The 26,968-nt window shown below is 43.1% G+C and overlaps 2 protein-coding genes across 3 annotated transcripts in view; one reads left to right on the top strand and one right to left on the bottom strand.

Annotated features, from left to right (window-relative positions):
* The window catches only part of vrk1 (VRK serine/threonine kinase 1), a 17,810-nt gene extending 1,116 nt beyond the window's left edge, over positions 1 to 16,694 (bottom strand). Inside the window, exons 1-13 of one of the 2 annotated variants that reach the window (XM_064927778.1) lie at positions 16,620 to 16,694; positions 14,716 to 14,875; positions 14,481 to 14,536; positions 14,094 to 14,163; positions 13,380 to 13,467; positions 12,019 to 12,127; positions 11,644 to 11,736; positions 8,344 to 8,476; positions 7,735 to 7,855; positions 7,580 to 7,638; positions 3,883 to 4,058; positions 2,174 to 2,270; positions 1 to 2,094 (exon numbers count right to left, since the gene is read on the bottom strand). The exon at positions 1 to 2,094 is cut by the window's left edge and continues 1,116 nt beyond it. In XM_064927778.1, coding sequence (XP_064783850.1) covers positions 1,904 to 2,094; positions 2,174 to 2,270; positions 3,883 to 4,058; positions 7,580 to 7,638; positions 7,735 to 7,855; positions 8,344 to 8,476; positions 11,644 to 11,736; positions 12,019 to 12,127; positions 13,380 to 13,467; positions 14,094 to 14,163; positions 14,481 to 14,536; positions 14,716 to 14,875 — 1,353 coding nt within the window. In that variant the 5' untranslated portion in view covers positions 16,620 to 16,694 and the 3' untranslated portion in view covers positions 1 to 1,903. The remainder of the gene's footprint in view (positions 2,095 to 2,173; positions 2,271 to 3,882; positions 4,059 to 7,579; positions 7,639 to 7,734; positions 7,856 to 8,343; positions 8,477 to 11,643; positions 11,737 to 12,018; positions 12,128 to 13,379; positions 13,468 to 14,093; positions 14,164 to 14,480; positions 14,537 to 14,715; positions 14,876 to 16,619) is intronic. The other variant, XM_064927779.1, reaches the window with a different exon arrangement.
* Positions 16,695 to 17,476: 782 nt separating this feature from the next.
* Positions 17,477 to 26,968, top strand: part of si:dkey-288a3.2 (protein phosphatase 1 regulatory subunit 37) — a 69,853-nt gene continuing 60,361 nt past the window's right edge. Inside the window, exons 1-5 of the mRNA XM_064926994.1 lie at positions 17,477 to 17,630; positions 18,732 to 18,829; positions 25,104 to 25,149; positions 26,357 to 26,457; positions 26,636 to 26,755. Of these exons, the coding sequence (XP_064783066.1) occupies positions 17,477 to 17,630; positions 18,732 to 18,829; positions 25,104 to 25,149; positions 26,357 to 26,457; positions 26,636 to 26,755 (519 nt within the window). The remainder of the gene's footprint in view (positions 17,631 to 18,731; positions 18,830 to 25,103; positions 25,150 to 26,356; positions 26,458 to 26,635; positions 26,756 to 26,968) is intronic.

Genomic DNA, 26,968 nt, shown 5'->3' with positions numbered 1-26,968 from the left:
GGATGTATTTCAAGGCCTACCTTCAAACTTTTGACATCATGGGAAAATCAAAAGAAAACAGATAAGACCTCAGAAAAAAAAATGTGTAAACCTCCACAAGTCTGGTTCATCCTTGGGAGCAAGTTCCAAACGCCTGAAGGTACCATGTTCATCTGTACAAACAATAGTACCCAAGTATAAACACCATGAGACCACGCAGCCGTCATACCGCTCAGGAAGGAGACGCGTTCCGTCTCCTTGAGATGAACGTACTTTGGTGTGAAAAGTTCAAATCAATCCCAGAACAGAAAATGACCCTGTGAAGATGCTGGAGGAAACAGGTACAAAAGTATCTATATCCACAGAAAAACAAGTCCAATATCGACATAACCTGAAAGGCCACAAAGCAAGAAAAAGCCACTGCTCAAAAACCAGCAGAAAAATGCCAGACTACGATTTACAACTGCACATGGGGACAAAGATCGTACTTTTTAGAGAAATGTCCTAGAAATACTCTGGTATTATTCTGACATTTCACATTCTTAAAATAAAGTGGTGATCCTAACTGACCAAAGACAGGGAATTTTTACTAGGATTAAATGTCAAGAATTGTGAAAAACTGAGTTTAAATGCATTTGGCTAAGGTGTATGTAAACTTCAGACAACTGTAGACCCTCTCAAACTTGTTCAGCTAGTTGGCTGTCAAAATTGCACTCATAAACAATGGGGAATTGTAGCCTACTTGTCATTCTACAGCTTGCCTGCCAATACATGCTTGTCCCAACAAAGCACCCAAGCTAACCGGCTGAAGTTGGCTAGCTTGCTAGCTAGCTACTTCCAGACACAAATGAGAGAACACCTCACTGACCATTTCACTCAGCGTAGCAGAGCTGGTTAGGCTGTTCACATGCTAACCAAAGTGTTTGTGATGAACAATTACCTTCTTTGCATATGTTTACTGACACTGGTCATATTCCGCAAGTGTAAATTCATCCGTTATTCTGGGTTCTGGCACACTCAGACAAGAGTGCACTGAAATTGGAGTAGATAGCCAGAGTGAATTTGCAAACGCAAGAGATATGCTAACTGAATAACAGTCGTTCAAGTTCTTGCTAGCTAACCGAATGACACCTGCATCTCTAGATGTGTATAGCCACCGAAAAACAATATATATATATATTTTTTTACCTTTATTTTACTAGGCAAGTCAGGAACAAATTCTTATTTTCAATGACGGCCTAGGAACAGCTGGTTAACTGCCTGTTCAGGGGCAGAACGACAGATTTTGTACCTTGTCAGCTCGGGGATTTGAACTAGCAACCTTTCGGTTACTAGTCCAACGCTCTAACCACTAGGCTACACCGTGAGGGGGGAATAAGTCAGTCACTCAACCACTCCTCCAAGGGCATGACATCCTGCTAGCGTTAGGCTCCGCATTTTTAGCTTGACACATGAGTAGAAAAGCTAGCCTATTAGCCACGTTATGACTGACTTGTGATCATTGCTCTTGCTAGTTCGATTGTATTGATAGGCCTATCCTTAGTTACATTTCATGCGTTTTGGTCCAAAATATTGAGTCATTGAGACTAAAACGGTGCATCCTGAATGCAGGCAGCAAACAATGTACCAGGCCAGCTGTGATTTACAACCTGATAGCAATATTTTTGGGACTAACAAGAAATGTATTGGTGAATTAAATCAATCATGCATTGAACTGTATCCATCTATTCTGCCAACATTGCCTTAGTCTACATCATAGACTGTTTAGTCAAATAGAAGCTATATTTAAAACCGTTACAAAGTTGATTTTGTAGCGTAAACTGGGAATTTGACATTTTTTTGACTGATATTATGATTGTTTGTGTCATATCTGCAAAATAGTTCAAATTAAAGGGTGGCTGGAACACAGAATGAGAAGTACAACTCATTCTGATTCTAATGGGTCTGCCTTTTTCTTGGGTCTACCTCTGCCTCTCTTCAGGCCAGGAGTAGTCTGAGTAGCCATCTCCACCAGTATCTTCTTGGGGCTAGCAGCCTTCTTCTTGGGGCTAGCAGCAGTCTTTTTAAGGGTTGCTTTCTTCTTGGGGATGACTACCCTTTTCACTCCATTCACCTCTGTAGGGAGAAGATTACAATATCAAAACAGTGAGATTTAACCTGAAGAGAGGGGAGAAGGAAAAAAGGAGATTCTTACCTTTCTTTTCAGCTTTTCTTTTCTTGGCGGGAGTGCTGTCGGTCTCGTCATTAGCCTCCCCTTTATAATCTACCGCTCTCTTTCTTTTGGGAGTCTTCTGTGAGGAGAGGGAAAGAAAAGAGGGATGAGAATAAGTGCAGAGAGAGAGCAACAGCAAGAAAAACAGTGAGAGAGAGAGCGAGCGCAGTGGTCAAACCTCCCGGTCCGCTTGCAGAATCCTTTGAGAAGGCCAAAATCAAACATGAAATGAGAAACTCTGCTTGGGTACACGACGACCGAACGTTTACATCTGCCCAGAGCCTTGTGTGACATCTGAGTAAATGCAATTATCACTGCCATCTCGCAGAGTAAGAAAACCTTCTACGGGAATAATAATCCATTCAAGACTATATAAAAAACAACAATGGTCAGCGCTAATTCTGTTTCTCGGGTCATCATTTAAGGCATCTGGAACTTTCTTTCGGGTCAAAGTTGAGATTTGATGGTTTAGTAACTGACAAAGCAGAGCTGTATCCGTACTTAGTGAGGTGATCCCTTTGGTACCATTTTCATAAACTATGACTTAATTTTTCCCCCTTATACAGATTAAAGACTAAAACGAGATAATAACTTTGTCCATGAAATCATACCAGCCGAGAAGGAGGCGACGAGAAATATGCACTTAACGACAGCAATCAAATCCTCCATCTCTCCTTCCTTCCCTCCTCCCTTCCACCTTTCCTCCATCTCTCAGACTGTATAATGAACGCTCGCCCCTCTCTCGGACTTGAACTATCACTCACCCAACCCCCCCCCCCCCTCTTCTCTTCCCTCTCTCCTCTCTGCTGACTTCCATTTTGCCAATTGCTACCTCATGATTACCAGCAGACCCTGCTGAGCTGAACAGATTGGCTGGATAATTACATACAATAACGGCAGTGGGCAGGTAACCCTCAACTGGCATGGGCCAGCTCCCCGGTGGCACCTTCCATATGCAAACGGCATTGTGGGTAGTGCGAGGAGGGGGGAGGAGATCCCTCCCTCTGCCGTGAGAGCGGTGCGCTGATTGCGGGGCCGCGCCGACTCCAAGGTTACCGTGTCAGCAAATTTGTGATACATTAGCGAGGGATAAACACAGGTACTCAGACCTGTCGGATAAGAGGGATGGAGGGAGGGAGGAGAGGAGGGAGGTAGAGAGGAAGGAAGAGGGGAAGATAATGAAGAGAAGGGGAGAGGAGGAGGGAGATAGGTAAGATGGAGAAGGGAGGGCAGGAAAGGAATTGTGAGAATCGAGAGAGCGGGGAGGAGAGAAATGGAAAAAGGCTTTTTGGGCTGGTTGGAGGAATCCCAATGTGGAAGCCAGAGTAATGTAGAAATGGCTTTCAACAGCAAAATGAAGGCTCTGTGTGTGTGTGTGGTTTGGGTGTAAAAACACCAATAAGCAGCGGTCAAGGTACATCTGTTAAAAGCATCACACCTTAATTGGATTTGAAAATCAATGCACTTGGCAGCCATTCACACTAACGTGCACAATTAGTCTGGGATCGTGCTCAGGCATTTTTACATTTCAAATGGCTTTTAACAGGTAAACACATTAGGGGTGGTTGAAATAGGCTCCGTTTGAAAGGCCAGGCTTCAAAAAGGTCTGGAGCGTGCCAGGTTTTAAACGCTGAGGCTACCATGACCGCACAGCAACACGTCTTTCTGTGTTGGGCTCTTTGTGGACCGACCTCGACAGAGGACAATGGCCCGATTCCGTTGACCGATGAGAAGAACTCCAGCTTGTCGTCATCTTTGGCACCGATTGACTTAAGCCCCGCCTCCAGAATGGACCGGAGCTTCTGATAGGCCGGCTTGTCTGTGTAGCTTAGAGTCTTCACCTCCTCCATAAACTTCTGAAGTTCGTCTAAAAAGGAGAGGAAACAATAGATATTGGGGGGGGGGTTTAGATTTGAGCCTTACGTTTTAGGTCAGGAGTCCCTGCACAAAGCAAAGATAAAAGATAAAGTTGTATATGAGCTGCGCTGCTTACCCCAAAAAGAATGACTGAAGATCATAACATTAGAGACATTGTGCACACCATGGAAATACAAGTTTGATATTAATAACATGTATTGGACTCAATAGTTAAGCCCCGGTGTTTCAGCTGCTTCCTTCCTCAAGGGATGCTGTCCAAAGCAGCGCCATCTCCAGTATACAAAAAAAAGAAAGTTGATTTAGATGTTCCATTTATGGTAATCTCTACTGAGAGGGTCACACAGATTTAAGAACACATTTTAAGTGAGTCCTATCAACAATTAAAAGGTAGCTAGCTGCAGTGGTTTCATTTCTACTGTTCAATGAAGCACACAGTAGAAAATAGTACGAGGCAATGAATTTCTACCTGTTTCCCAAGCTGCACCAACAACCTTGTGATAAAAATACAGTCATCCAACACAGAGAAGAAACAATGTACCATATTGAACCAAAAACAGCCAAACTAAGTCAAATCAACGATTCACAACTGACGATAAACTGAAAAACTGATGCTCTGAACGGTTATGTTGATCCACCTCTACGCAGACGACACCATCCTGTATACATCTGGCCCTTCTTTGGACACTGTGTTAACAAACCTCCAAACGAGCTTCAATGCCATACAACACTCCTTCCGTGGCATCCAACTGCTCTTAAATGCTAGTAAAACTAAATGCATGCTCTTCAACCGATCGCGGCTCGCACCCGCCAAGCATCACTACTCTGGACGGTTAGAATGTGTGGACAACTACAAATACCTAGGGTGCCTGGCTAGACTGTAAACTCTCCTTCCAGACTCACATTAAGCATCTCCAATCCAAAATTAAATCTAGAATTGGCTTCCTATTACACAACAAAGCCACCTTCACTCACGCTGCCAAACATACCCTCGTAAATCTGACTGTCCTACCGATCCTCAACTTCAGCGATGTAATTTACAAAATAGCCTCCAACACTCCACTCAGCAAACTGGATGCAGTCTATCACAGTGCCATCCGTTTTGGCACCAAAGCCCCATATACTACCCACCACTGCGACCTGTACGCTCTTGTCGGCTGGCCCTCGCTACATATTCGTCGCCAAACCCACTGGCTCCAGGTCATCTATAAGTCTTTGCTAAGTAAAGCTCCGCCTTATCTCAGTTCACTGGTCACCATAGCAACAACCACCCGTAGCACGCGCTCCAGCAGGTATATTTCACTGGTCATCCCCAAAGCCAACACCTAAATATGCCGCCTTTCCTTCCAGTTCTCTGCTGCCAATGACGATTTGCAAAAAAAAAAAAAAAAAAAAAAACGCTGAAGTTGGAGACATATCTCCCTCACTAACTTCAAACATCAGCTATCTGAGCAGCTTACCAATCGCTGCAGCTGTACACAGCCCATCCAACTACCTACCTCATCCCCATATTTTTTGCACATTAGTATTTCTACTTACACCATCATCATCTGCATATCTATCACTCCAGTGTTAATCTGCTAAAATTGTGATTACTTCACTACTATTGGCTTATTTATTACCTTACCTCTGTACTCCATTTGCACACACTGTATATAGATTTTTTTGCTATTGTGTTATTGACTGCACATTTGTTTATCCCATGTGTAACTCTGTGTTGTTGTTTTTGTCCCACTGCTTTGCTTTATCTTGGCCAGGTCGCAGTTGTATATGAGAACTTGTTCTCAACTGGCCTATCTGGTGAAATAAATGTGAAATGAAATGAAAACAGAATTGAAAGAAAAAAAAAGTGTTAGCTAGCAAACTTCCTTCCAGTTACACTCCTCTACCCTCATTCCTTTCCTCTCTCCCAATACAGCCAGCACCGGCACTTTGACCTTGGGGCTAAGTCAAGAGAGAGTGAGGAGGAGAGGATAGAGGGATGAGGAGAGGAAGTGGCACGGTGCGTCAGCCCCTCTTCCTTCTGCTCCGTTGCTCCCAAACTGTTGTTTACCGCCTGGGTGAAAGCTAAAATAAGTCACACCAAACAGAATTAGTGATGATGGCGGACACAACAGAACCATGATGGCTCCACTGCAGTCACCTCTCTCTCTGGGCCGTTGTGATGCGTTGCGTGTTGCTGTACGCACAAGACAACAGCCCGCGGAGAAATCTCTCCTTCTGTCACACGGCTGCCACAAAGCGCACAGAGCGGGCGCTGCCACATAGGGATCAGAGGAGAGGAGGCCGACAACAGTAGGCGGAGAGGAGGAGGGAGGCAAGGCCCTGGCTTCAGGATTAAAGGGACAGTTAAACTCCCCAAGTCAAAGTTTGTTAAAAGGCCCAGCGCAGTCAAAAAACATGAATTCACCCGAAACATTTCCACACTATGAAGTCGGAATGGTACTGTAATATTGTGAAAATTATGAAAATGCCCTTTAGTGTAAGAGCTGTTCGAAAAGACGGCCTGAAATTTCAGCCTGTTTTGGTGGGATGGGGTTTTGGCCTGCCTAGTGACATCACCAGAAATGAGTTAATAGACCAATGAGAAAGAGTGTTCCATACCTCTCTGCCAGTAACAGCTAGTTTTCAGTTTCCCCCACCCCACTCCCAGACAGTCCTAGCAAAAGTCTCGCTTGAGAAATTGCTCTTTCCTAAGAAGCTATTTTTGTTTATTTTTGACCACAATTGAAGAAGAAAAAAATCCCAGTAAAGGTACTTCATTGTTAACTAAAAATGATTTGATGTCGAGATAAAAACAGCTGCATTGGACGTGCTCCTACTTCAGATAGTCGACAAGACAATTCTATGGCCCCCTGGTCCATATTCTAAAAGGTGAATAATATGTAGAGCCAAATTAAATCTACAGGCCTCAATACCGTACGAATGACCCACAAATCGTTCAAAAATAAAATCACAGATATTTAACAAACCCTCAAAAAGTTTACAACATATTTGAAGCGTTTTCACTCCAAATGGCTGGAAAACCTCAGTGAACACTCTAGCCGTCCCCCATACTGACTCTCACCTATGCTTCAATCTGATGCACTCAGCACATATGTAAGTTCACGGCTTCACAACAAAGTTAAAGTGGAAAGTTTTGTTGCGGTCGGAGAATTAGCGGTGGTGCTAATGAATTAGCATTCATTATGAGGGAAATCGGCAGGTCCCATTATTATGGAGTGAACAGCCACTCTCCTCTCCTCTGTGTGTGTGTGTGTGTGATGAAGAAGTGCTTCAGTTCAATTAGGGCTGGTTGGGGCTGTGAATGAAGCAGAGGCACGGGGTGTAATGTGGAGGGCTGAACTCCCAACACAGGTGTTCTCAAGGACCACAGATAGTCAGTCAGTTCAGCTAGTAATGACGACGTAACTGGCAAGTCCCCACGGCAATATGGGCTTCGACACAAAAAGGAAACTGATACCAGGGGCGAGTCCAAAATAAATAAATAAAAGGTGAATGAAAAGACCTCACCTGGCTTGTCTTGTGAGGAGAAACATTGAGACATGAAGTCTGAGACGTTATCTCTGCATCTGTAACGGGGAGAAAATAAAAACTTAAGAGGGATGTGCGCACAATTGTGTGTTTGTGCGTGTTTTGCACATGCAGGTACGTGTGTGACATCTTACCGTAGTTTTGAGTCTCTGACGTAGAGGGAGTCTTGCAGCTTGTCTTCCCAGGGCAATTTACTACAGAGCCACTGGACCATACAGTACCCCAGGATCTCCAGATCACTCCTTCTACAAGGAGCTGGAGACATACAACGGTTGAGTTGACCAATAGACACGAAACTCTGGACTTACATTTGCCGACATAATCAGCGATGGAGCTGTTGAAATCTGCCCGCGTAGGTGTGCATTACAGCAGTTGTTGTTGTTGTTGTCCAATTTCAAAGCGTGATTGTGAGAGCAGCCCACCCCAATTGGCTGTCGCAAGGTTGCATAGCAGAAATGGGCATAAACGTGGGGATTTTTCAACACAGCTCGCAAGCTTTCGAGTCGCCAACCATTAAGTGTCTGTGTGTCCTTGTGTTTCCTCCTCCCATCGAAAACGACTGGTCGCTAGGTGTGAACGGCAGGTTATATACACCGTAACCACTGGTAGCTAGGTGGTGTTGATACAAGTAAATCAACAATAAAAAATAAAAATTTGTTCCGTTTCAAACCATTTCTCCCCCCCCCAACATTTGCTCCCAAATGAACGTGCCCCTGGCTTGGCTAAAGGCGAGGTGTACTTACAAACTCCTTTGTGTGCGTCGATGCTGGTGAACTCGATGGTCCCGTCGTGGCACCTCTTAGGGTCCTCCTTGTACTCCTTCAGTATGCCTTCAGGAGAGTACCTATAGGCCAGCCCATAATCTACTAAATAAACCTATAGGTTTGCAAACAAAACAGACAAAATCATGCATGCACACACGGACACATATCCAACCTAAGGAATATACACGAGATGGGCCTAGAACTAGTATGTTACTAATAAACTGTACGTGTGTGTGTGTGTGTGGGGGGGGGGGGGGGATCACCTGGACTACAAGAATAAAATAAGGATATTTCCCTTTCAATAAGATTCGATACGCATAAAGAGACATGGGCTCCGATACAGGAACGATGCGTTATACAGTAGATTGAAATGATTCCATACGATTCGGTTTGATTAGAGAACAAATCGATGCAATTTGGTTTGATGCACTAACATTTGTTGCAAACACACATTCATTTCCTATTCTTAATTAAACATCTGCTGCTGATGGAGCTCATGAGCTGGGCCTCTCTGAGCTAGATCTGTCTTGAGCTGACTTCTGTGTGTGATGTATGGTCTATGTACCACGTAGTCACCTGAGCTGAGCCATAAGGGAGACATGGCATATACCACCCCACTATAAGATTGTGGGGGGGGGCGACAGTGTAGCCTGTTTTTTGCCCCCCCCTGGTTCTGAAATCACCTAATTAACTTGTCATTTTGGCAGATTAAGTGTTTAAGGTAGCAATGTATCAATATTTATTGTTTACAAATTAGCTATGACATAGCCAGTGAGTATATAGCACAATTTTGGATTTCACCCCCCCATCTCAAAATCGAAGGGTTTCGAGCGACAGTTTGGAAGTTCTCCTCTTGCTTCAGCCATGCAGTGCACTTTGCAAAAATGATGGCTCATTGTACATCTAAAAATTACCATACACAAGTGCGCAGTTTGACATGGTCAGGAACGGGCCTCCATCCTGGCGTTAGTAAGCACGCGAAACTGGACAGGGTGCGCAATTTGACATGGTCAGGAACAGGCCTCCAACCTGGCGTTAGTAAGCACGCGAAACTGGGCAGGGTGCGCAATGTGACATGGTCAGGAACAGGCCTCCAACCTGGCGTTAGTAAGCACGCGAAACTGGACAGGGTGCGCAATTTGACATGGTCAGGAACAGGCCTCCAACCTGGCGTTAGTAAGCACGCGAAACTGGGCAGGGTGCGCAATGTGACATGGTCAGGAACGGGCCTCCAACCTGGCGTTAGTAAGCACGCGAAACTGGACAGGGTGCGCAATGTGACATGGTCAGGAACGGGCCTCCAACCTGGCGTTAGTAAGCACGCGAAACTGGACAGGGTGCGCAATGTGACATGGTCAGGAACGGGCCTCCAACCTGGCGTTAGTAAGCACGCGAAACTGGACAGGGTGCGCAATGTGACATGGTCAGGAACAGGCCTCCAACCTGGCGTTAGTAAGCACGCGAAACTGGACAGGGTGCGCAATGTGACATGGTCAGGAACAGGCCTCCAACCTGGCGTTAGTAAGCACGCGAAACTGGACAGGGTGCGCAATTTGACATGGTCAGGAACAGGCCTCCAACCTGGCGTTAGTAAGCACGCGAAACTGGGCAGGGTGCGCAATGTGACATGGTCAGGAACGGGCCTCCAACCTGGCGTTAGTAAGCACGCGAAAATGGGCAGGGTGCGCAGTTTGACAAGGTCACTGACATTGCCTGGGGATGTTTGGCACGCACGCAAAATGACTTGTAGATCAATGACAGTTGACACAGTCACAAGCATTTCGACACAGAGAGGACCCATCAGTCGTCCCAAAAGATGAGCAGCATTTTCGGGGAAGGTAGAAAGAACACAATATGAGCAACAACAGCGATTCCTAGCGGTTTTCTGGACAGACGCGTGCTACATTTGGATAGGTTTGGTTTCCACGGACCGATGCGCATCGGCGAATCGTCACATCCGTACAGAGCATACAATACTAGTCATGGCTACAGTACAGAAAGTCAAACAAATGTTTCCAACAACTGCAGGGAGGGAGAGAGTAGGCAGATTGAGAGAGAGCTAACACTGAGACTCCCAAGGGTCTGCTTTCTAAATTGTCATTTAAAAATAGCACTTTAATAACACACCATGGATACATTATTAATCTCTAAATTAAATATTTGCCCCTGCCCCCACCTTGTTTGCTTGAAAGATCTTTTACCAGTCATCTAATCTCTCCCCTGTTTAGAGGAATGATGAACGCCTCCCATCACCCTCTTCTCTCTCTCATTTGTTTAATTGAATCTAATGAACCAGTGGCAGGAGCATAATCAAATAAATAAACATATCCCATGTTTTTTTTTCAACTTAGCTACATATCGGGTCAAAGGAATTACTTCCCTTGAAGAGGTAGAGACAATCATTTGAAATCGTACCCAGACTGAGAAATAGGCCTCCCCTCTGAAACCCTAATCCACTACACACAAAGCACATAGCTGGCTAGGCTACATATCCCTGATAATATAGTGACCAAGTATGTGAGCCATGTCAGGACTAAAAGCCCCACTACGTAGGCGTTTCTCAATCCACCCCCGCTACGTAGGCGTTTCTCAATCCACCCCCGCTACGTAGGCGTTTCTCAATCCACCCCCGCTACGTAGGCGTTTCTCAATCCACCCCGCTACGTAGGCGTTTCTCAATCCACCCCGCTACGTAGGCGTTTCTCAATCCACCCCCACTACGTAGGCGTTTCTCAATCCACCCCCACTACGTAGGCGTTTCTCAATCCACCCCCGCTACGTAGGCGTTTCTCAATCCACCCCCGCTACGTAGGCGTTTCTCAATCCACCCCCACTACGTAGGCGTTTCTCAATCCACCCCCGCTACGTAGGCGTTTCTCAATCCACCCCCGCTACGTAGGCGTTTCTCAATCCACCCCCACTACGTAGGCGTTTCTCAATCCACCCCCACTACGTAGGCGTTTCTCAATCCACCCCCACTACGTAGGCGTTTCTCAATCCACCCCCACTACGTAGGCGTTTCTCAATCCACCCCCGCTACGTAGGCGTTTCTCAATCCACCCCCACTACGTAGGCGTTTCTCAATCCACCCCCACTACGTAGGCGTTTCTCAATCCACCCCCGCGGTACTTTCACACCTGATTGAACTAAAAACTTAACATCAAGCCCTGGCTTAACAATGAGCTCAAAGTCAGGTGCGTTAGCACAGGGCCAGATCCAAAAAAAAAGAGGTGCCAATCAATGCAGAGTGAATAGCAGACAGGTGGGACAGCCACTGACCTGATTGGGGTTGTTGTGGCTGAGGAGGAGGTTGGATGCTTTGATGTCAGCGTGGACATACTCATGCTCATGGATGTACTCCAGAATGTCAAGCTACACAAGTGAGCGGAGAAGAGAAGTCAACAAAAAATAGCAAACACATTATTTCCTGAGATAGTAGTGCATAGGCAAACAAAATGAGCGAGAATTTAAAAATAAAAATGTTAACACAACAACACTCAAGACACAGTAAACAAGATAAACAGCAAACAATTTTTTTATTATTTTTTAATGGCGTGAATGAAATAAATCAATGCTTTAGTTAGCTGTCATTTTAGTCCTCCCCCCCGTGGCTCAATTATCTAAAAACCGGCAGTTAAGATGACTAAAACTCACGAGTCTCAGTCCGAGCTGCAGGACCAGTTTTCGGGGGAACCTCCTCCCACTCTCCTCAAACTTCTTCTGCAGGTCCGTCCCAAACCGGTCCATCACCATGAACCTGTACCTGGGAAGGGAGGAACCGGAGGGAAACAGATTCAGGGCGCATCCCAAATGGCACCCAATTCCTATAGTGCACTACTTATATGGCAACCTATGGGCCCTGGTCAACAGTAGTGCACTAGAAAGGCAATAGGGTGCCAATTGGGGAGCACCAAATCGCATATGTTAATCAATCATCATCCCTTTCTTTGCAGCGGGAAAAGTGGTGGGTTGGTTGGACATTTATTTACGGGTGTCTGTAAAGTAAACAATTGCTATGTTGGTTCAAAGCAGTTACCAGAATTTTGACTTTGAGACCAGGTTTAGTATCACAATACTCGATACTACCACGATACTCGATACCAAAATGACACCATGGCGAAACAAAAAAGTGTATTTGCCAAAGTCATGGAATGGCACTTGATCGACACACATTTTTTTTTTGTTCAATATCACTACACTTAAAATATTTGAATGTACGCATTAATGAATCAATTATACAACTAATTTGACAGTGGGTAAAAAATAAACAAAGTATATAACAACATAACATAATAGTCTATTGATAAACTGGGTAAATCAAGATGTAGCCTAGGCCTTTTCACAATGCAGGTGGATGCATATTAAATAGGAGTGTGTGCAGGCATTGAGTTATTGAGCTTGTTTTGGCTGATTTCAAATCAAAATGTTATTTGTCACATGCGCCAAATACAACCCTACCGTGAAATGCTTACTTACAAGCCCTTTTCATGGGCCTACAGATGAAAAACAATATTTCCATTCAATTTGGGACTTACTTTCAATATCTTATTTTATAAAAGTGTGTGCTGTCTCTTTAAGACCCATGATGGCATTCACACACACAGTTCCAGGCTCAAGCAAAGATGATTTTGACTGGGAGAGACGTGAGGCTGGGGAGATTAAGTGAATAAATAAAGTTTTTGGTGACAATCAGCTTTGAAATCAGCAATATTCTGCGGACAGGGTAGAGCTAGCAATGAGTAAGCGGAGCAGGCACGGAGCCCTAGCGCTACGAGGGGGACATCGGCTGCGTTGATCGACTTGATCCTCTCTCGATCAGTAGATGACTTGAGAAACATTTGACAAAAGTACAGAAAGTAACAGAAGTTCTAGTACCAAACCGTTGTTCATGTTACACTATCAAACAAAGTACTAAGGTTTCGGGATATTGTGTGACACTAGTTCAAAGGTATTTAAATTAGATTGCCATCAAAGGTACTGAAAGAACCAGGTTTTAAAAAGGCACTAGTCAATACCTGTTCCCTCCTTTCTCATGCAGTCCAGACCCCCAGTACTTTGGCACTCCCAAATACTTTGTCTTGTGAGACTTCATCCAGCTCTGAACTACAATACAAAAAAAAGTGGAGAACAGTTGTAAAAAAAAATTATAATAATAATACTACATTTGAAAAACAGCAAAAATACTCAGCTAAAACAACATTACAACATGCTAAAAGAGAGTCACTTGTTAAGGGTTAAACTATATGACTGCAAGTGAAAAGTAACAGTGAGGCAAATCAAGATAGTACTATTTAGCCGGTCATACAAATGCTTCCCAAACACACTTCCTAAAACTTGGTGGTGGTGCTCAAAGTAATGAGAAGGATAATTCCATGGGAGGCGAGCCAGAGGCGGTCGCAAGCTAATCTGCTACTGGGACAAATATTTACCAACAGACACCACCATATTCCATGAATAAAATATGAGCCTTCATTCCTTAGTAATATAACAGTTAATTGTCAGGGGAGATTGACATTTGGATTGTTATGATATAAAATGCAAAGTTGTGGCCTTGGGGCGAACGCAGGAGCCAAAGGCACCATGTTGGAGAGTGAAGACCTCACTACATGGCCCTACTACTTCACTTATTTAATTAAGAAAGTTGTTCAGTTCTCTATTCGTGTTTGTTTGTTCCAGTGTTGAGGGACCGCGTGGGTGTGCAATCTTGAGGGAGGGAGTGGTATGCATACTTTGATCCGGCTTGGCAGCTCGCATGTAGAACTTGAGCTCTGAGAACAGTGGTCCGTTGTCACTGGGCTCCTAGATGAAGGAGGGAAAAACCAGGACAGTTGACCAAACAGTACAGCTTTATTCATCCCATTTGTGTCAGTTTATGACATAATAAGGAGCATTAGATCAGTTAAACTCATCCTGGAAACACTATACAGAACATGTAGCATAGGTAAGCCTGGAGTCATGCAGGGTAGTCAAGAGTATATTGTCATCAACTGTACAGGCATATAGTAAGGACGCTAAATGTTTCCTTTGTCTTGCGTGTACAGGCATGAGATAGAACTGAGGCCAATCAGGCAATCATATACAAAAAGGCTTGGATTACCAAGCCAGAGTTGTCTTACCACTTTGATGACATATGGGGCACCAGCACCAATCGTTTTAGATGAATTCTCATCGGCTGTAAAACAACAACAGACCTGACTAGCCTAGAGTTTAAAAGGGAATGGGCTGGAAATACACATACAAGACATGTAGCATTCCTGATCTTCTGAGGTCAGCGGATGAGGAATTCCCGATCAATAATCAATGAACTAGCCTAGATGTGTTTTATAACCCATGTTGCCATGCCTCTCTTACCCAGATAGAGCAGTCCGAAGCCACCCTGTCCAATGGGGGCTCCCAGTTTCCAGGACTTCTTGCCAGTATCTGTAAGTACTTCTCCAGGGGGGAACTCCTCAGCAAGCTTTCTCTTTTCTGGTCCTCTGCCCTTCCTTGCTGCCTTGGCTTTAGGGGGCATCTGGAGGGACAGGATAGAGAATCTATGCAATCTAGTGATACATCTAGCAGATGTAATAGTGCTTCCTTCAACAAAACTATCTTGCCACTGCCAGCCAGTAAGGGAGCCTGGCTCCTCCCAAAACATATAGCTTGTTATAAAGCTAGCAATGCCTTAATTTGACCTTCCCCAACAAAGCAGTTTTCTTGAATGTCTCGGTGAGGTTTAAATATGATGTGTCAACAGCATATCACATGATACTTCACTTGAGTGGCAAGCGACTGAATGAAGGTAACCAATAAAGGTAGCTAGCACATCAATTACTTCTGGCTCATCGAACTACCTAGCTAAGATACACTATATATACAGAAGTATGTGGACACCCCTTCAAAATAGTGGACTCTGCTTTTTCAGCCACACCCCATGCTGACTGGTGTCGAGCACACAGCCATGCAATCTCCATAGTCATACATGGGCAGTAGAATGGCCTTACTGAAGAGCTCAGTGACTTTCCACATGGTAACGTCATAGGATGCCACATTTCCAACAAGTCCGTTTGACTCATTTCTGCCCTGGTCAACATTGTAAAGTGGAAACGTCTAGGAGCAACAATGGCTAAGCTGCGAAATGGAAGGCCACAACATTTCACAGAATGGGACAGCAGAGTGCTGAAGCGTGTAAAAATCGTATGTCCCGGGTTGCAAAACGTACTAGAGTTCCAAACTGCCTCAAGAAGCGACGTTAGCAGCCGGACACAAACCTAAGATCACCATGCATAATGCCACGCGTCAGCTGGAATGGCGTAAAGCTCGCTGCCATTGGACTCTGGAGCAGAGGGAATGCCTTCTCTGGAGTGATGAAACACACTTAACCATCTGGCAATCCAACTGACACATTTGGGTTTGGCAGATGCCAGGAGAGCGCTACCTTCCTGAATGCATAGTCCCAAATGTAAGGTTTGGTGGTGGAATAATGGTTCGGGCTAGGCCCCTTAGTTCAAGTGAAGTGAAATCTTAACACTACAGCATAAAATTACATTCTATACGATTCTGTGCAACAGTTTGGGTAAGGCCCTTTCCTGTTTCAGCGCAACAATGCCCCATGCACAAAGCGAGGTCCATACAGAAATGGTTTGTCGAGATCGGTGTGGAATAACTTGACTGCACAGAGCCCTGACCTCAAATCCATTGGAACACCGACTGCGAGCCAGATCTCACTAATGCTCGTGGCTGAATGGAAGCAAGTCCCTGCAGCAATGTTCCAACATCTAGTGGAAAACCTTCCCAGAAGAGTGGATGGAGGCTGTTATAGCAGCAAAGGGGCTCCAACTCCATATTCATGGCTATGATTTTGGAATGAGATGTTAGACGAGCAGGTGTCCATATACTTTTGGTCATGTTGTGTAGCTTATTATTGTCAATCTAGGCAGTTTCACTCACCAAATGGGGCGAGAGGGGTTTTCCTATTTAGCTAACGTTAACTACTAGTTGGTAGCAAAATTTTGCGAACTTAAACGCCAATATCGGATAAACAAGCGTGCATACGTTTGAAAGATTGTCAGAACATATAGCTAGTTAGCTGAACTATTTTGCTAACGTCGTAAATACATTAGCTATCTGACATTAGCAAAAGCCTTGCCTTTTGATGATTAGATCGCAAAACCCAGCGTTTCCATGATAATCGTGTTCTTAAACACGGTATATCAATATATCTAAACAAAGGCATTGGATTTCACAGGTTTATAACATAAACCTTTAACGCAAACCTCGTTGACTTTGTTTTTATTTCCAAGCTATCCTCGATGCTTCTCAAAAATTCCCGCACTGCAGTCCAACCGGAAATCGATTGGCGCATTCTGCAACACTGCTCAAGCCTATTGGTCAGAAACACTTTCTGACATTTGCATATTTACAGGGGTGCTGGGAAATGACGTTCTAAATCGAATGTGACGTTGATGCAGGTGCTCATGCTGAGGAGATGAAGGAGGATAAAGAGGAAGAAGAGGAGGTGGAGCAGCAGCAGCAGCAGCGTATACCTCTATCTACATGCAAAAGTATAAACATTTGATAGGTTTAGCAAAGTTAGTAGAGATTGCAGGCAGTGGGAATATCAAAATGAGAAGTCGATCATTCTAAATTTGTATGATATATATTATATATTGTGTAGTTATCAATTATATTGTAACCTATTTTATACAAGTTTAACTGAAATAATATTGTACTTGTTGCTGGCCATTTGATAGTTTTAGAAAATATTGGGTTTCACTTGCATCACATGGCATGGCTCATGAATAACATATGGGCACATGAGTAGCCCTATCTTGTTTCTAGCCTGAGCATCTCCCTGGAAGTGTTGCACTGGAAACCTAAACTTTGGGAGAGTTTGAATCCTGTTGCCACTAGACGAGGAGTTTATTCAATGCCATCGCTTTTCTAACAAAACGTGTAGTTTGATGACCTGTGAGCTACGACTGTATAAAACAAGAATGGCCCTTGAGATGTCCAACGATAAACGGATAAAACTCGGAGCGCTCTGGTGACTCGAATCCAATTGCGCCTCTATCCAAAAAATATCCTCCCCAACCGGGAGATTCATACTGGACGTTTGGAAGCGGAACGAACGATGACTAGACGCAGTGACAGCGATAATGACGGAGAGACTTCATCCCCGTCTCCGTCCTGGCGCCCAAAGAAATGTAAAGGTGAAAAGCATGTGTCTTTCCCTCCGGATGAGGAGATAGTGTCAGGCTTCGCTGAGCGCAAGGACACGATCAATGGTGAGCTGATGTCCTCTACCTCTTCTCTCCCTTGATGGCTCTGAGGGAATAAGGGAGGGATAACTTTTAGTGATTGATATAGGCCCACTTAGAATCTGCACGTAGGTATGGTATAGGCCAGTCGGCATAGGCTAATGTTGTTCTGTGTAGTGTGGAGGGCTGATTGATGTAAGGTAGACCTAGCACTAATCAGTTTCATACTCCACTCATTGGACATTTTGACATTTTACATGGCCTCAAGATCAAGTCTCCTGATTTGTATTCTGGTCCTCCCCTCTTTCCCTCCCTGATTCCCCACCCTCCTATATTTATTAGTGATTTGCATAAACATGGTAACCAACACAGAATCACAGCAGTATCTCCTAGTGACCTAAATGTTTTGAAGTAAATTAATTAATTACTGTAGATATGTTTTAATTAATGGCAAGGATTTACGGATCCTGAGGCGCACACACACACACACACACACTTTTCTAATCAGATTCAAGAGAAGTGTTTTTATTGGTTTAGAGGGAGCTGTCATTCTCTGGATATACTTACATGATGTTTACAGAACCATTGGAATGACTATGGAGGCCATTATCATGTTACGGTTTTAGTGATGAGTGGTGTGAAATACATTGTTTGTGAGCGTTATAACTTTAGTGTGACACAAATGATGTATCAAGTTTGAGACAGTCAGTGAGTCAAGTGTTTCCATCTGCAAGTCCTATAGGCCTAGCTACACCTGTTAGGCTCACTCCATAAGGCACCTGGGATGAATTTGATCGCTTGATCGGTTGATTTATAAGGCAGATACTCATCCTCTCTGCCCTTCCCACTTCCAAATGACTGACATCTTCTCCCTTCCCCACAGTCAGTCAATCAGAAGTGTACAGGTTCCATCCAAAATGGCACCCTATTACCTATAAGTGCATTACTTTTTACCAGAGCCATATAGGCCCTGGTCAAAAGTAGCACACTAAATAGGGAATAGGGTGCCATTTAGGATGTGGGACTGTGTTACCATCCGTATGGCCTAAGCACTTTGGAGTGGGAGCTCCCAGTTCATTGGGACAGAGAGACATTAAGGTGGGTAATGAGTGTATTCTTCTATTTTAGTTGACAGCCTCACCTTGGCAGAGGTAATTGAGGCCTACAAGAGGAGCTGCGACAGGCACCAGGTGGAACCTAAACCCAAGATTCTGGAACAACTTGAGGTACATTCCACAGAGATCCTATTAAAAGATTAGTTTAATGTAATTCTATGGTACATCGTATAGGAAATATGCTTCTAGAACCAAGACTGCTTCAAAGTCATATTTCATATATATTGTCCCTAAAATCTTTTATTTCAACCCATTTTGGCCAGTAATTGAAACCTGATATGGGGTCTTTTTAACCTTCCCAAAATAATCCCCGTAGAACCTTCTTTTTTTCTCTTTTTTTTGACAGTATACAGTACATGTTGCACTGTGGTACATTAGTAGTGAAAAAGAAAGACAATTCTGATCAGTTCATATCGGTATAAAACCCAGTGATATGAATAATCTCTGACTATACTGATTTGTGGTGACAGGATACATTTTTTTGTAAAGTAAGACAAGATTTTACGACAGATAAGCAGAGATACTGTGGTCCCTTGCCTTTGTAGCAGACACTCACAGTAGTAGACACACAGTGTGACTGCACATATTAACATTCCAAGGGTAATTTGGATCAGTTCGTTCAATCAGCCTCAATCAGGCTTATTGCACAAAAAAATTAGAACTGCATCTCTTGTGCAAAGAAGAGGCTAAGAGCAGGTTAACTACTACATTGGATTTAAGTTAGTGGCTTTGTAAATAATAGCACAGCTGTAAACAAAAACAAATAAACATGGGCTAGTGCGGGTGTACACACACGCACACACACACACACACACACACACACACACACACACACACACACACACACACACACACACACACACACACACACACACACACACACACACACACACAAACTCCGACATGTATAATTTATTTTATGTACTTACTTATTATACTTGGACTAGCAATGTTAAGAACATCAGTTTCCCTCCTGCATAAATGTAAGATTAGATCAAAGAGAATTCTTTGTTGGAAATTAGAGACTTAGCAGTGCTTATATTAAGCACACACACTCACACATTCCCACACTGTATTATGTTGGACGCACTAATGAACCCAATTGCGTTCGAAATGAATGTAGGTGGTCCTCCTAAAAGAGTAAAATATGTATGGTTAAGGAGTAGCTAAGAGGAGAAATATTTAGCCGAGAGAGAGAGAGGGCTGAGAGTGAATTCATAATAAGAATATGCAAAATGAGAGTGTGAGCTTAAAGAGCATATTTATTAAATTAGGTATTTTCAGCAGGGTAATCCCCCTGAGGTTGGCCGTTGAAGACTATTTAAAGCTTTTATTGTACCCGTGGGCTTTCGCTGTTTCTTTGAAATGTTTTAAGTGGATAAAACAGTATTGCTTTTGGTTACATCTTCATAAACAATAATGGGTTTCAGCTCAAGGCCCAGGGCTGCCTTAGTTAAACACAGACTCTCTTACTCTTTCATTTCATTTTCCCTCTGAAGTCTGGAATTTCATGAAGCTTTATTTTCTGGGTTAGATCCTGTGATTATTTACATAATTCTGATGAGTCCTATCAACATAGTTAAGCCCAATTTAGGCATGGGGGAGAAAGGTTAACTTTTCAAAATGCTGCAATCATTCAGATTCAAAATGAGACACTTGACTTTGACATGAATGACTGTTGTAATTTTTTGTTTGAATGGCCCAACGGCAGCCATGTTTGCATCAATAAAGTACCTTTCTCTAATAGATTTCCATTCAAATTTAGCAAAAAAAAATAATTTTGATAGGACTGTCTGGGAGTGGTCTGAGTGGGGAGGGGAAACTTAAAACTAGAAGTTATTGGCTGAGAGGTTTGGAACTCTCTTCGTAATTGGTCGATTAACCAATTTATCGCATGGTGATGTCATCATTGATGCTGAAACTCCCGCCCATGCAAATCTGATGATTAGAAGGTCCCGTGTAGATTATATTTTCAACCAGAAACTAACACTGAAGACATTTCTTCTCACTTTTACAGTGTTAGTTTTACAGTGTTAGTTTCATCAGCTGTACAATATGAATCAAAACACAGGAACAACCGAATGTTGACTGCATGATCTGTATGATTTGTTTACCTTTATGTTCATTAATTTCAAAAGCACCTCCAATTTTATTAGTGTCATGTATTCATTTGGAGCTCTCACCTACAGTACAAGGGTGGGATGATATGATTCCAAAATACTATAAGACTCAAATCACAATGACCTAAATAGGATTTAGTATTCTCTCTGGGTTGTTGGCACCAGGTGGAGTAGCCTAAGCTAGGAATTAGTTGCTTGTTGTTGAATCATTTAATGAATAGATATCGGTTATTTCTCTTGCAGATTTTTCAGTTGAGTGGACTGAGGAGAAATCAATTACCCCGTCCTAAATTCCCTATTTATTGAAGGATGAATTATCCCTCCCGGTGCAAAGCTGCCAACGTGATATTCTATTGCTGTTAAATTCACAAGGTTTAATTCACAGAAATGCAGTTTTTGTTGTGTGTGTGCCCCCCCCCCCCCCCCCCCCCCCCAAGGAATTTAAAGACAAGAAAAAATATTTGTGCATTAGATGCAAACCCTGCTGGTTTCTCATTCTCTTGACTAGCGTTAATATTGTTCTGCTGTAGCGGCCTACCTACTGTACGGTACGGTGGTGTTACAACATGATCCTTGGCTGCTGCCAGCCAGTGTGCCTCTCACAGCACACAGAGATCTCTCTCTCTCTCTCTCTTTCTCGCCTCGTGTAATTCTAAAGAGAAACACATTAAAACAATTAAATGCATTAAATGAATTTGATTGTGTCTCCCCAGGTGTAGAGAATAGGCAGATGAGAGGTAAATGTCACTAAGTAAGAGTTACACTATTTCCAAGGCTGTTGTTAGTCCTTCAGATGCAAATAAAAGCTGAGCGAGGTGAAAGGGATTTGAATGTTTCTGACTGAATGCAGGCTTATCAACAACAAGAAAAAACATGGGAACCGGACATATGTCTCCTCGCTCATTACAACACAGACAGCGATAAGAGGTGGCGCTTACTGGGGCAATGCCCTTACCACAGATATCTGAACGCAGGAGTGTGAGAGCCTGAAGAGAAGAGTGCTTCCTTTCCTTAGCTTGGCTGGAGACCATTGGGAACCTACACAGGCTCACACTCAAGATTGTAATTTGGTAACGCTCTCAGACAAACCTTCACTAAAACATCCTTTTTTAGAAGTGAAAGGATCTGTGACTCCTCTCAATATTCATTTTCATTTGAGGGGAGCCCTCTAATATGGTTCATTTTGGTTCAATTAAAATACATTCAACAGTGGACAAAATAGCTTTGAAAGTTTTGGAAAATAGATTGTGATTTTATAAGTACCCAAAAAATGTTATATACGTAGTATTACTCCTATTTTAGAATAACAGCAGTATTAGTATTAGTGATTATTGAATTTATTTGCAGTTGTAATATTGCTGTTGCAGCAGCCTCATCTTGATAAGATCTGACATATCCAGAGATCAGGCATAGGTTTTGTAAATAGCTTACATTTCAAACCAAACGCTTCCCATTTGAGTCATTCCTGTCGTCTGTGTGTACCCATCTCTCCCTCTCCCTCCTGTGCTCTCTGTCTATCTCCCTCTCTCTCGGAGCCCTGTACCTCAGCATCCATCAGAAAAGCACAGCGTCTGTGATATGCAATAACCCTCTGTCTGCCCAGCGATACGATACAAACTCACAAACATCTAAACACCATCCAGTCTAAATAACTTCCCATGCAGACTTTTTTTTAAAATTTGACCCTCTGGACTTTACTGATACACACACCACACACACACAAAGACCCCCCCCCCCCCCACCCCTCTGGACCTGGCTGATGCAGTGCTTTCTGTAGTATGGAGATGATATTTGTGATGATATTTTTATCTCTGCTACACACCACAAAAACACCCTCACACGCAGGCACACACACACACACACACACACACACACACACACACACACACACACACACACACACACACACACACACACACACAGGGAGAGAGAGAAGCACTCAAACATGGAGGAGCGGAAGCATGCAGAGGCAGGTGGTGAATATAAGCATTATATTTTACATCTAGCATTTAGGGATACAATACACAGATACTTTACATGAAGACTCATTAATAATGTTACCAAATGTACTATCACACATTTCAAAATCATTACAGATGAACAAAGAAAGACAGTGGGAAATATTTTCAAAGTCAATTAGAATTTTGTGTACTGTACGTTACATTTGTTTTATGATAAATGAAGTTACTAATTTTGTCTCTTCTCTTTCTAGACACTGCAGGTTTAATTGCTAATTGTTAACTGGGAATGAATACATTTGCATATTAATTAGCTCCCAATTTACATTTTTTATTTGCTGCCTTCAAAGGGTGTGAGATAAAAGGTTGTGTTATTTTAAATAATTTATCCTTTATTGCAGAAAAGATGCTGAATGGAAAATGTGCTGGTGATTTTAACCCCTAAGAGCTTTAACTGTAGAAAAGTGCTCAGAAAAAAAACAACTTTTTTTTTCAACTAATTAAATGAGTTAAAAAAATACATTTAAAAAAAGCTGCAGTGAAACATTTGTTAATACAAAGGCAGAGCGCGGGACTGGGATTCCTGGACCGACGACGGAGTGATGAATGGCAAATGCACCAGAGATGACTTCGCTAGAAGTCAAGTTTATAAACCATATCCCTCTCTGCCTGGGAGAGGGAAAGCTTGTCTTTCTTTTCTTTGTATCCCTTCATTTTGTCCCACTCCCTCCTGATACATCAATAGGTTTGGCACTCGTTCCCTTCGTTTTTCTTCCTCCACACTCAGCAGCAGAGCAACAGGGAAAAGGAAGGGGGCTCATAAGTTCAGAAATTCATTTAGATGAAAAAAAGCAACTACTCTGTGTGTGTGTGTGGGTGGGTGTGTGTGTGTGTGCGCACTTGCACTTGTGTGGTTGTTTGTGTGATCGGTGGGGTGGGCCGGTGGTTGCACAGCCTCAAATGATTTTACAGACATTTGTCACATCTCTGTACTCTCTCCCAAACAGAATATATACAGTATATTGACCGATCACACCGTATAACACTTTCATGTCTCCTGCTCATCAATAAAATCCTCTCTTCGGGTTATTCTGCTAAGTACTCAGAAGAGATGCTATCATAAAGTAGAACAATATCATAACTCATACTGCTATAATGTTATATTAGGGGGTTTAATAAATTGATATGCATGCTCTGTTTTGTGGTGGTGGTTCCTCTGTAAATAAAATATGGATATTTCTCAGAGGGATACACATTTCAGAGACAGACAGAGAGGGAGTACTGTTTCAGGGCATAGCAGGCCTACATGATGCTGTTCATTCCAGGCTCTAACCTATTTGTGTGTGTGTGTGTGTATATATATAGCCTTTTCCACCGCCAACATTGTCTTTGGCACAATATGTGTTGCACGTTCTTTTTAGGCGAATGTGACACGTCACTCATGTGTCTTGCGTTATTCCTTGTATTGTTTTGGTGTGTTTCTGCACACTGATAATTTCAAAGGAAATGTGTAATTATAACCAATAATACGCCTCTATTTACAAAGTGTAATTTATTTATGTTATCTTGATTAATGTAGTTTGGTTCTGGCTGAGAACATTTTTAAGGGGTCTATTGTCTCTCTTCCCTGCTCCTTGACAGAAAATATATAGGAAATCATTCCTTCAAGGTATTTTGTACTCTCATGTCCCTTCAACAATGAATCATATTTAAAGATGAAATAAAACAGGCAGTATATGAGAATAAGCCGGTGGCATCTTCACACAGTGGGATTTGGCAAAACGAAGACGGCGTGCGTTCGGTTCCTCCTTTCCAGAGAGAGAGAGAGAGAGAGAGAGAGAGAGAGAGAGAGACGAGGGAACATGCTATCACATTCTTTTTTCATCTGCATGTAAGGAGGGATTCTCTTTCGCTCCTTTGCTGTTGTGTTCTGGTTGTCAGGAGAATAAAAGATGACAATTTCCACGATACACGCAATTATGTCACCTTTGGAGATTGATGTAGTCAAATTAGATGTATGTGGAACAGTGGCTTGGCAAATGAACGCCTCAACAGATGACCAGCTGTTGCTAATTAATATACACTGGTTAATTAGGACATGGTGTTGCCATCAATAGTAAACTGTGTGAAATCCATAATTCATGCTCTCGTGTTGCTGTTGTGGTGGTGGCAGTGGAAGCTAGAGCTTCTAACTCTGAACAAACAAGTCAGAGAGCCATGGAGGGATGCAGAGGCCTTGTGTTAGAGGGGTACATTAACTGTATTGTTTATGTTAATGAGAAATGCTACATTTTCTCTCTCCATCAGCAGGTAACCAGTTTAAATGGCAGGGCCTCGTGTCTGGATTTGAAAGGTAAGCTAATGTGAAATGTTTGTTCTAACTTTATTTACGACATCGGGTATGATTAATACGATACTTTATACAGTGAGTGGTATGGTGCTTGTTGAGTGTAAAAATGATTATAACAGTGTAAGATTGGAATATTACAATACTAGAAAGTTAGTAGCCTGAAAGACATCACGTTCCAGTACATTATACAGATTATTGCTAAATAGCCATCGGTTTACTGTAACATACATTTACAGTACCAGTAGAATTTAATCACTCCTCTGATGCTGTGAAGCTTCAGTTTGGGGTTAACCCCTGCCCCCTTTGATGAGTGTAACAGGAGAGCTGCCACCCCAGTGGGGATGTGTGATTCCAACATGGGGTCATCTTGTCCCCCCCCCCCCTCTCAGTTGTCACGCACTGATGACATCACACTGGGGTGATGACACCCTGCATTAGTTATTATCTTCCTCAACACACAGGGGATTAGATAGAGGGGATTTCAGTTCCTCCCCTTCCTTGCGGTTCCCCCTGTTCCTACGGCACAGTTAAGTGATTATTGTTTAAACATAAAAACATTTTTTTTTTTTTACAAATGATTATGCTAATGATGAAAAGGAGGAGGATGTGTGTGAGCTGTGAGACAGCGATGTGCTGTTTGCTCCCTCCCTCCGTGGTCATGGAGATAAGAGTTTATGAGGGGAAGGAAGGAAGGAGCTAGGGCCTCTGAGAGAGGCGGACTGACGCTGCGGCCATCAAAGTCTCTCTCTTTGTTCAAAAGTCATCTGGTGTTGAATAATCAGACACCCTTTGATTCATGACTGGGAGGGAGGGAGGGAGGGCGGGAGGGAGGGAGGGAGGGAGGGAGGGAGGGAGGGAGGACAGTGGATGGGATCTTGTTAGAGAGAGAACGACTTTCGCCGTTTAACTCTGAGTCGCCGCATCACACTGCACTTAACTACCAGTCACATAATCTGTGGAGATGCTTTTCTTCTCTTGGAGCTTACTGTACAACTTTAATTCAGAAAGTAAACAATTGCACAGATAAAGAGATGATTTACGTTTTCTAAAGGAGGGGTAGGAGGGGAAGGTTGTTTTGTGTGCTCTAGCCTCCCTGAGTTTCCTAAAATTCCAATCACAAAATAACACTGACTCCTGACTGGGGACATGGCAATCTGACTGTTAGCAAACAGTCCCAATTATCTTCTATTTGATTGCTTTCCCTACTCAGGTGAGCGATTAGACCACCTTTCCTGCGAGGCTCTGGAAGTCATACTGAAATCACTGAGCTTTGATTTCATCAATCTGCAAGCGGCAGAGCTGGAGGAAAATGTGAGTTTTATGAGCAAAAACTTTATTTTTTCATTTTTACTTTCCAATTGGGTTTTGTATTCAGCTGTCCCTGTGTATCGGATTTTACTCTCCATCAAAGGAACTGGGAACTCCATTACTATGTTGCTGTTGAATTTAAACCTCGCTCCCTTTTCTTCTTTTTTTTTTCTTCTTCCAGGGAGCATCATCCTTGCTGGATATGATTTTGTATTATGAATCTACCCCCCATCTTGACATCTCTGACAACACCGGCATGGGGATATCTGGTTGGAAGGCCCTCTCTCATTTGATAAAGCAGGTACATGTAGTTCAGTGTAATGTGTTTCTATGTGTGGATTTAGGCCAGGGGTGAGAGAGTGCACATACTATAGGAGGGAATGTATTCCAGAAGTAAGGCGAGTGAGTGTTGAGGGCAAATAAAAAGTATATTCAAGTTCGGCAGTTCCCAGAGAAGCTGCCTAACTTTGTTAGCTAACACGCATGCATGCACACAATCGCGCACGCACGCACG

The sequence above is a fragment of the Oncorhynchus masou genome, chromosome 21, assembly GCF_036934945.1.
Source record: "Oncorhynchus masou masou isolate Uvic2021 chromosome 21, UVic_Omas_1.1, whole genome shotgun sequence".
Classification (NCBI taxonomy): Eukaryota; Metazoa; Chordata; class Actinopteri; order Salmoniformes; family Salmonidae; genus Oncorhynchus; species Oncorhynchus masou.
The sequence above is the reverse complement of the archived record's forward strand: the minus strand, read 5'-3'. Positions and strand labels throughout refer to the sequence as shown.